Here is an 11,395-nt window from a genome sequence, read left to right on the forward strand (position 1 = left end):
GGTATACGAGTGGAGCGACTGAGCGGAGCGCACACGCATAGAGCGGATAATACACAGAGCGTCACACCACGTGAAAGTGAATTTTTTTTTTAGGTGAACTAATTTTCGGCAGCCGGAATTTCGGTGCATCTCTAATTATTGGCGACATCAGAAATGGATATTATATAATAGATGCTTTTTTGAACATTTTAGCAATTTAAAAATATTAAAAAAGGATTTTTTTACACGGCACCCCTGCTCTCGACAGACGGCACCCCAGGGTGCCGCGGCACCCCGGCTGGGAAACACTGCTATAGATGACCAATGGTTAATTTTAAAAAGTACAGTCCTAACTTAAATGGTCAGAACATTAAAATTTTACCCTATAGCTGCTACAATTTTTACAGATGTTACTGTTTTTGTTAATGAACATAAATTTACATCTGCATCGTGCCATCAAAGTCAGGGAACAAACCCGTTTCATGATTTGAAACAATAGCAACCATAAGAGCATGCAGAAAGCAAGAAATTAATTTCTCTATTAAGATATTTTACTAACAAAAAAAGTCTGAAAAAGGATTTTACTTAAGTGTACTCGTGCATATTTTGATGTAGAAAAAAATATTTCACTATTATAAATGTTTTGAACATTGTACCTCAGATTTGTGGAATGTTCACCTGTTTGGCAAGTGTTTCATTCTGACAAACAAACAAACAAACAAAAAGAGTTGTTTAAAACCACAATTAACTGTCTGGTTTCTACAACTTTCATTCAAGAGAAGAAATCTGCCGTTAAACTTGAAAGAAATAAAAATTTGATATTTATCGTGCTAATTACTGATATGAAAAATGTTATCGTGATTTCTTTTTTGGACATATCACCCCAGCCCTATGTGCATCCCTTTATGACCACAGTGTACCCCATTGTGTGATGGCTACTTCCAGCAATATTGCGCACCATGTCACAAAGCTCAAATCATCTCAAACTGGTTTCTAACAAACCACAAGAGTTTACCAACCACTTCAAACCACTATACTCAAACGGCCTCCACAATCACCCGATCCCAGTCCAATAGAGCATCTTTGGGATGTGGTGGAATGGGAAATTTGCATTATGGATGTGCAGCCAACAAATCTGCAGCAACTGTGTGACGCTATCATGTCAATACAGACAACATGAAATTAGGATGAATGCTTCCAGCACCTTGCTGAATCTATGGCATGAAGAATTAAAGGGGTCATATGATGCGATTTCAAGTTTTCCTTTCTCTTTGGAGTGTTACAAGCTGTTCATGAATAGATAAGATCCCTGAAGTTGCAAAGACTAAAGTCTCAAATCCAAAGAGATATTCTTTATCGAAGTTAAGACTCTGCCACACCCCCCTAAAACGGCTCGTTCTAACACGCCCCCACATATCTAGGTCACTATGTGGAAATATTTGCATAATGTGCCCAAATGTGCATAATGATCTTTAAAAAAGCATCATATGACCCCTTTAAGGCAGTTCTGAAGGCAAAAGTGGTCCAACCCAATATTAGAAAGGTGTACCTAATAAAGTGGCCAGCGAGTCTATGAATTACTTCTACTGTGCCTTTTGGTCCTTGTTAATCATAGGGTATCGCTAATGGGGCAGGCCAACTGAAAACTAGCCAACAAGTTTGACATGTCGGTCATTTGCAATGTGATGTAAAAGTGTGAAGTGTAGTGTACTTACTGGGGTCATTTAATTCACATGGTTTGGTTATCTGCTGTTTCTTGCCTCCAGCTTGCTTGAGTCCATTACACGCTGAGCTTCCCGAAGTGGCAACGAGTCTTCCATTGTGCGGGAGCAGCATACCTCCATGTGTGATCCGCACCGATGGGCTCATGACGACATCTATCTGTTGAGAGCAGCCCCCAGAGGTGGACTCGTAAAAGCTTTTGCTTATCTGAAGGCTGGGCGGCGCAGAGGGCGGCTGGGAGTGAATGGAGGGGCGAGGGGGCAGCGCTGATGTCACAGCAGGAAGGGGCAGAGTCTCAGCAGGTAGGATATATCCACAGCGGTCACATTTTACATGGTCCTCACTTGGCTGGCCACATTTACCACAAACTGTGAGGTAATCATCAGGCTGAAGGGGCTGCTGGGTGTGGGAAAGCCAGAAAAACACTTAGTCAGGGTAGCACCATATTTAATTTTTGATGGGTATAAAAATGAGGCTGTGAGGGACTGAAGTACAGTGCGTTCAATGGACTGTATGATTGTTCACCTGACAATAGACAAAAACACCATAAAAGACAACATTTGAAAGTTACATGATCTAGGACTTTTACACAGTGCATGTCATTGTAAAGACTTCAAGTCTTTCCCTCACAGCAGGGGTCGGCAACCGTTAACCATTTCTAATTTTTCTGGTTAACCACTGTGTTAAACTGACGTTTCGTGCTGGCATTCATGCTCTGCATCTGAGAACAATAAACCCCGCCTAGGCGCCTACTTTGATTTGATTGGCCATCTCAATTATTTTGACATTGACGAGCGCTATTAGCCACACGCATCTGTAGAATAGCACAGGTTAATTCTCACACTTTAATAGTATTTATAGCTCCTAATAGGCTGTGTGACTATGAGGAATGATTACCTCAAAATGTACGTTGGTATGCAGTTTTCCCTATTGCTCGCGCGAGTTGTATTAGCAACCCTTCAAGGTTTGAAAATACCAACCAACCAATCTCCATTACTTTTTATTATAAAACAGCAACAAAAAATTGCTTGAGGCTTGAATAGCTCTGCTCTCAAACACTAAAATATGGAAATAACTCCCTTCTGAGAACACTGCAAAAAGTGATGTTGTTTGGTATTTTTGTCTTGTTTTGCAGTGCAAATGTCTAAAGCAAAATGATATGTCTTGTTTTCTGTGAAATTGATCAAAATGACATGAGTTTATGATTAAAACAAGAAAACATCTGCCAATGGGCTCAAAAAAACAACAACTTATTTTAAAGGGACAACCATTTTCAGCCGGTTTCTATGTAGATAGCTAGCTATTTAAATCACCTCCGAGCCATTTATAGATAAATTCATGTCTTGTGTTGACGCCCCACGGAGGAGAGGGGCGGGGTGAGCAGTAGCTCATTATCATTTAAAGAGACATGCATCGAAACGGCTCTCTGTGAACAAAGCTGTTTTTGACAAGGTAAAAAGGGTGTTGTTTTAAACGACCATTAAGGAATTTTAACCAAAGTATGTTACAGACATTTCATGAAGATCCTAAAGAATCATACCAACTTGTGGAAAATGGGCATCCGATGTCCCCTTTAAGGACAATTGGGTATTTGTTTTAAAAAGTAAGACAAAAATACTGAGGAAGATTTGCAATGCGTGCAACATTTAATGCCATGTATGCCATTCATTTAAGACTTTCGGATCTGATTTAAGACCTTTTTAAGGCCTTAATGTGTTAAAGGGCAAATTAAGACTTTAAGACCTTTTTAAGACCCTCATTTGACTTTTGCACATTCACTGTCTCTGCATTTAGACTGGGGTAATACAGAAGTATAGGGTATGGTCTCACCTCAACTGGTTTGCCCACTGGAGCAGGACTATCGTTCATCGCCCGCCGTTTCTGATGGACACGTCTCTTAACACTGATGTCTGAATCTAGTGACGTACAGCAGAACAACAGCCATGTACATCAACTCCTGTTCACTTGATCAAGATCTCCAAAAGTCTCAAAGCATCTCAGATTAATCACTATTGACTTAACTTAAAATGACCTAAATTAACACTTCAACTTGATTGCTCATAAAGTAACTCCATTAACGAGACAATTTCTGAATTTCTGCATTTTGATGTGCTCTTTTCTTCAATGCCATAGGAATATCTATAGTTTATCCGTTAGATATGTTTGCTTTCTGTCAATTCTGAAAATGAGAAAACCCATCGGTTCTGCTCCATCTGCTTACCTGAACTCTCAGGACAGGTGAGAAGAATGCTGTCCAGCTCGACTCTTTGGATCATATCGGATCTGCAGGAGAGACACGGTGGCAGACAGCATAAGAATTATGAAATGCATCAGATCCGCTCAAGAAATGTCACAGCTAATGTTCCGGGTTCAATGCAAATTAGGCTCTATCAACATTATTTGTAATCATTTTGGAGAATTTTTTTTTCTGTAGTTATCACTTTATGCCATAAATGCTGTAGATAGAGCTTAACTTGGTAAAACATTTCATCACACCAACAGACAATGTGGGCAATACTGTATGTGGCATACAATAAGCCACACAATGCATTTCAGAATAGAAGTTGGTGAAGTTTTAGTAAAAGGAAGGTCGAGTGTGTCTGATTTCAAAGTTGTTGTTTTTTGAGCAGCCAAGAATGTGAATGTAGCTTATTTGACCCAAACTATAGACATAAACACAGCTAAAGCTAAAGTTCAAGACAGTATTACTCCCAGTGCTCATGTTTCTACTCTATTTACTTGACATCAAACATCTGAAGTTAAATAGGCCACTTTTTATTTGGCTAAGTCAGCTCATCCAGTGCCATACCTTTGCTCCAGCTTTCTGATTGGAGCAGAGAACTGCGCGTGCTGGAAGAGCCGCCCCTGAACCAGAACTCCTTGGGACGGCGCTGGACTCATTATCAGATAGCTGGTTCGATTGGGGAGCGGGGAGACACTCACTGAATGAGCTGCTTCACTGGGAGACCATCAACAACAACACAGTGCACAGTGAGCATATACATTCCATCTAAATACAGGCATTTAGACAATTTAGAAAGGCATTTAGAAAAAAAAAATGTAGATAAAAAAAAAAAGGTCTTGTAATTGAAATTGAATTATTATGCTGAATGACAATCACAATTATTTTGCTCGAACTACAATCACAATTATTAATCACAATTAGAAATTTACTTTTAGATTTCATCAGAATTATGGCACTTTCAAATCAAGAGAACAACATCTTGCATGATTTATTTTACCTCATCTAGTTTCCTGATGTATTATGTTTATTATATAAATTAATACACTCTTTACATTATGGGAACTGGTACAAGAAGCTTCTACGAATAGCTAAACCAGTGAACTTCCTAATATTAATAATAATTCCTCCAGCAACTCCAAATTATGTGTAGTGGTCGACCGATATATCGGCCGATATCTGCCATTTTTGCAAATATCAGCCGATAAGTTTTTCTGTTTGGCCGCTGTGTTCGAGACTTTTATTTTGACGGCGCGTCGGACACACAGTGCTCACATTCTCCCTCTTGTTCGCTGCCATTCAGTTCTGTCTAATACGGATAGAAGTCTATCTAATAATCAGATAGAACTGTTAAACAAAGGAATTAAAATGTATACAAAAAAGTATTATAACGATTGCTTTAATATTATTAAAAACAAACATTATAATACTTTCTCGTTTGCTGTCAGCATTCCGCAAATACGCATTTATATAATTTAAACAAATCTTTGAATGACTAATGAACATTTGGAAAAATATGATTCCCAATGCACACAAACTTCCCAGAATACCAAGTGCCCTGTTGGTTACAGTGTTTACATCCTTTTTAATTATATTTGTATTAAATATTTATTTATTTGTGAAAAATACTTTGTCTTCTAGAGTATAAGTATGTTTATTTTACACGTTTATTTTTTAATCCATTTTCAAATGATTTCAAATGTCTTAAATATGAATTAAAATAAAAAAAATTATATCGGCTTTATATCGGTCATCGGCCACCCTGCTTTCCAAGATATCGGTTGTCAAAAAACCCATTTCGGTCGACCACTAATTATGTGAATGGTTTTTTTTTTCAATTAAAACAACAACAAAGATGAATTGCATAGTGCTATATTAAGAAACCACAAGCGCAAACAATATAACAGAAGAGAATCACGTTTGTATTTATTCAGTTCATCACTGGGGTTTGCTCGCAGATTTAGTCATAGCAAACAGTGCAAACGACTGTGTGAAAGAAAACAGATATTACAATTTCATTTGAGCAGATCACTCAAATGGACTTATATGTTTGCCGTTGTTTTCAGCTCATTAGTGCTTGAGCATGGTTGCCAGGTTGGGAATTTAAGTAAAACACTGGGCAGAAAATGAATCTTTTTAAGAGAAAAGCACTGGTTGAGGGATGTAAACTCTTGAAATCTGGAAACCGCAAGCATGAAAGCCAGAGGAAGCTTGTAACAAAATGTCAATTGAAAATGAATTATTGTCAGTAAAAATAACAAGTGGGCATATATCTCACATGATTATGCTTAAATAATTGAGAAGCAGAAATTAAAATACGGTTAATTGTGCAGCCCTAATACATACACATATTTACACACAAACGAAAACACACACACACACACATACACACAATACAATTGCAATACCTAAGCTTGCCGGCTCTGTTGAGTTGCCTTAATTGATTTGGACGTCGTTCATGAGTCTCCACAGACCCATTAGCACTGAAGCGCTTCATGGATGGAGTCTGCCAAAGACAGATCAGAGTGCTCAGGTTATAAGATCATAGCTCAACATAACTGCAGACCAGCCCTAACAACCATCAAACAGGAGTTCATTAACATGCAACTGACCACAGTTACTCTATATGGTCAAAAGTATGTTGTATGATACCATTAGCATTTTAATTAAATGTTTGTCTACTCAAGTCCTTTTAAATTCACACAATGACATTCTAGAAAATTGTGTGCTTTTTCAGAATGCACTGTTGTGAAAGTAAGCTAAAAAGATTTAGAACAATTAGCACAAATTACAAATGCCAATAAAATGAACAAAAATGCCCCTCAAATTTAAGATAAGGGGGCAAAAAATGCCCCTGAACAATTAAACAATCTATTACGTCACGATTAAAATGAAAAGTGAAAATGAATTAACGGGGTGAAAAAGAGCGGCATTACATTTAGATCTGCTCACCCTGCATCAGTTTTCTCTGCGTTGATCGTGAAAACCAATCACACGTTTCTATTGTGCTTATGAATGCAATGGCCAATCAGAGGGGTTTAGATTAGTCACCTCTGAAAACGCCAGACTCTTGTTCAGTGCATGCACTTACTGACTGAATTCTGCACTTTTGCAAATGCTCTCATTATTCGTTTTGCATTGTAGACAGCTTCAGTGACTATAACAGGAGTTTTTGCGAGAGTCCACAAATCATGGACCACCTCAGAGACGGGGAACGGCCTTTGCTCACTTTCTGCATGTAATTTATTCTCAGTTTTATTAGCAGTGTAAAGATGACTTTTGTTGATGTTGATACAGTTTTATTGGTAAAGCGTCTATATATTCTGATTGAAGTAACCGGATAAATGTAAACATTTGACATAAAAGACATATATTTAATGATTATTATAAAAGGCAAAAAATTATGTGGAACCCAATTCCACGGGGAAAATATTGCTCCTTAATGGAAAAGTTGATTTCTTACCCTGGAAATCATCACAACAATAAGAGTGGTATCGTAATACTACATGATAGCTGCTACCACACCATGAGACATAATTAGTATACGTCTGTTATACACCAATGGTGCAAAAAACGCCAACAGTAAGAAAACAATACAGACCCAGACTGGAGCAGGAAGGAGAAAGACAGAGAGGACTGGAGCTCAATCACTGAAAGATAACTGAAAGATAATGGAGCATATGAGAGAGACAGAAAGACTGCGGATACCTTCATTCCCTCAGGGGAAAGCTCCTGCTGGCCACTCACTCGCTCCATGGTCACAAGAGCGGCGCTAGTGGAAAACAAGAGAAAGACACTTAAGAGGCCATTCACTCAGAACTTCATTTACTTTGAAAAACCCAAGACTTGAGCAGATGAATGGGGAAAAAATGCAAGGTCTCGAGAAGTGTTTTTTTTTTTTTTTATGTTAAACTTTTTTAAACTTGAGCAGCACATTTTTAGAACGGCCTGCCACACGCAAGACAAAAGATGCAAGCGCAATGATGTAAGATATCCATCTAGAGCAGGGGTCGGCAACCTTTTTGACATGTGCCATTTAATTTTTTCTTGGCAGTTACTGTGCCATATCAACATTAACGTTTAATATTATGGTTTATTTATTATATCACAATATAATTATATCACAATATAATTGTTCAGTACATTTAAACGGTCAATAAACATAACACGCATAACAGAAACAACATTTTTATTTTTGGGGACAAAAAGCAGCAAAAAAGCATTAAACATTAAATTAGTGATCAAAGGCATCTTTCCAAACTGTTTTTAAGAGAACACTGACATTTATGTTAAATTTACCAATGGAACAATATTAAAATAAAATGTTTTAAAACTGTTATAAGCTGTTAGGCAAGCCATCAAATAAAACCTCTGCGCTAGAGAGGAAAGCATCTTTAATGTATTCTCCATCCGTGAATGGCTTTCCGTGTTTAGCAATGCAATGAGCAATTCGGTAGCTTGCTTCAGTAGCATTGTTTTTAGACTGAACAAAAACATGGAGAGTACTGGTTTGCTTTTCATAATTGGACACAGCGCGCCTGATGGACTCTGCCTTATCTGTCTGATCTGTAAAGGATTTCTCGTGTTTTGTTTAAGTGGCGCTTAACACTAGATGTGCGGCACATAGGGGTGTGCGATATATATCATCTGCGATAATATCGTAATTGTTGTTTTAACAATGTGCGATTTGACATTATTGAGTATTTTGCAAAAACCATTCAAAACATCCCTACAGAGCGCACGCATACATTACGCGAAGTCTAGACTAGTGCGTGTGCGCATTTAGTGTGTTTTCTTCCACTGCATGATTCAGTCTATTCAAATGCATTTAGGATGATCACAAATTCAAGACATGGTGGCAGAAAATGTATATATTTATACCACTTCATATAGTTATTCAATTTCACACGAAGAGTGCATGACGGTGTTTCGTTCCTGAATGAATCAACTGTTTAAATGATTTGGATCAATCGCAATGACTCACCTATTAACAGTGATTTGTTGCCACCTGCTGGCGGTTTTCATTTCAAATTTCGGCTTTTTTTTCCTTTCTTTTTTTTTTTTTTTTTTTTATTTTTTTCACGTTTTAAATAATTTCAAATATCAGTATTCAACATTTTATGTTTAATATATCAAAACATTTATGCATTTGTAACTGCAGGTTAAAGCATTCATGTCTTGCATTAAACAAAATACGTGTGTAAATACATCTAAATGCCACTTCAGATGCAGCTTCTGTGTTGATTCTGTGTTGATTGTTGATTTAATTTGCTTGGTAACAGCCCAAATGTCTTATTATTCTAATTCCCTGATTAAATGTAAGAATTTGACTCAAAAGATAATGGACACTTTTAGCAAAAATGGCTTTATAAAGGTAAAAATGCCCATAAAATGCAAAAATCAGTTTAAACTTATTGGAAAAGATTAATTTCTATCAGTATGAACTGACCACCACACAGAATATGAAGAATATTAAAAACATTAGGAGTCAGCTGTCTTCGGCAGTCCTTAAGATACCAGCACAATAACACACTCAGCAAAATATCGTCTAATTATCGTCATAGATAAAATCCCAGAAAATATCGAGATATAATTTTTTGTCAATATCGCACACCCCTAGCGGCACACAACATTTTCGAAACACAAAGTGCAAACGGCACGATCTTTTTGAAAAATAAATCCATATTCTTCTCTCCAAGACGGCTGAAATGACCGAACATCAACTTTTGCTTTCTTTTGCGTCGCCATTTGTTAACCTCGCCTGAAATTCAGCACCACGGTGAGCGTAAACTGCGATCATTGACACGTGACGTCTACGCACAGTGACAAATATAACTAAAATTTAACCTATTATGATTAAGGGTTATTATGTAATTTGTCATGCAAATGTTTGTTGAACTAAACAAATAATATTCGTTTTGCAAAAAAAATATAACATTAATTTGCATGTGCTTAGCGTGCCGTTGATTTTCCCTCAGCGTGCCAATAGTGGCACGCGTGCCTAAGGTTGCCGACCCCTGATCTAGAGAGTATTTACATTAAAAAAAAAACAATGGAAAAGTAGCCCAGTGAAAAACTTGTATGTGAACCAGCCCTTAGGATGGTGTCACACTTGGTTTGATTGCAGTTTTTTTTCCAGTGCAGCAGACCACTATACGTATGGTTTTAGCCAGTGTTAATTTCGTTGACGAATAATTTGTGAACATTTTTTCACTGACAAAAACGAGACGGTAACGAAATAAAAACTCGTTTTGAATGACAAAAACTATGATGAAAATCTATTGTCATTTTCGTCAATGAATAAAAACCGAGACGAAAATTTTAGGGAGGGACGATTTGGTAAGACATCCAGTCAGAACGACTCTCCTGCGTGGTTTGGAGGTCAGATGCGCACATTTGAAGTGTAAAAGCCTACCGATCTATCCGGCGGGGCGTAAGCTAGCATACACTTGCTGCACGTCCCAAAAAACGTTAAAAATTGTCAATATCTGGGAGTAAGAGAAGAGCAGACATTTGGACACAAATTTGAAAACCATGACGATGCAAAAGAGAACTCAATTCGGTCCAGTTTTCTGAGCACACACACCCGAAGCGCGCACACAGAAAAGCGCCTCTCAAACAGCGCACGACTGAATTCAGCTCTCTTTCGCTTCGCATGAATGGAGAAATACACACAAAATTATATTGAATTTTCCGTTTTGACGAGTATTCAAGTAAACACACTCGGTTACGTCTTAAGTGAACATAAACAGTTGGGAGAATATCGGATGTGTATCATTATAATGCATCCATGCATTCGGTTTTAAAGGGACAGTAGCCTAATTTAGATGCTGTTGTATGTGTCATTAACGTTAATCAAGCAACAACAACAAAAAAGAGAGAAAATCACTCACTGCTCTTGACTGAATGACTTTAGTAATCCTAATAAGGATTAATCTAAATTTATTTATATAATGTTATATTTATATAAATTTATCTAAATTCATTACTTTTTGATTTTTCAAATTTTACCCATTTACCTAAATTCATTACTTCAGAGTTATGTGCCCTCTAGAACTTTGCGTTCTGCAAGTGAATGGTGTATTATTGTGCCATCTCAAAGAGGCACAAAATCACTTTCATTGACTTTTTCATTAACTGTTCCCTCCTGGTGGAATGACCTGCCCAAATCAATCCGAGCAGCTGAGTCCTTAACCATCTTCAAGAAACGACTAAAAACACATCTGTTCCACCTTTATTTGACCCTCTAACTCTAGCACTTTCTATTCTATTTAAATTCTACTTTATCTATATTTATCTTCTTTTTTTTATAAAAAAAAAAAAACCCACTAGCTTTCTATTTTTTCTATTCTATCTACTTGTTTTTCTTTGTGTGTGTGTGTGTGTGTATATGTGTATAATATATATATATATATACACCTTGCTCCGTGTACTGCGTTATAGGCTAACCGA

General features: G+C 37.3%; 1 protein-coding gene across 1 annotated transcript in view; it reads right to left on the reverse strand.

The window, feature by feature from the left end:
* Window positions 1-11,395, reverse strand: part of LOC107680310 (sentrin-specific protease 6-like) — a 35,373-nt gene that overhangs the window by 17,672 nt on the left and 6,306 nt on the right. Inside the window, exons 3-8 of the mRNA XM_016476155.1 lie at window positions 7,652-7,715; window positions 6,352-6,449; window positions 4,511-4,660; window positions 3,923-3,984; window positions 3,532-3,617; window positions 1,695-2,100 (exon numbers count right to left, since the gene is read on the reverse strand). Of these exons, the coding sequence (XP_016331641.1) occupies window positions 1,695-2,100; window positions 3,532-3,617; window positions 3,923-3,984; window positions 4,511-4,660; window positions 6,352-6,449; window positions 7,652-7,715 (866 nt within the window). The remainder of the gene's footprint in view (window positions 1-1,694; window positions 2,101-3,531; window positions 3,618-3,922; window positions 3,985-4,510; window positions 4,661-6,351; window positions 6,450-7,651; window positions 7,716-11,395) is intronic.

Source organism: Sinocyclocheilus anshuiensis, unplaced genomic scaffold (assembly GCF_001515605.1).
Source record: "Sinocyclocheilus anshuiensis isolate Anshui unplaced genomic scaffold, SAMN03320099.WGS_v1.1 scaffold1161, whole genome shotgun sequence".
NCBI lineage: Eukaryota > Metazoa > Chordata > Actinopteri > Cypriniformes > Cyprinidae > Sinocyclocheilus > Sinocyclocheilus anshuiensis.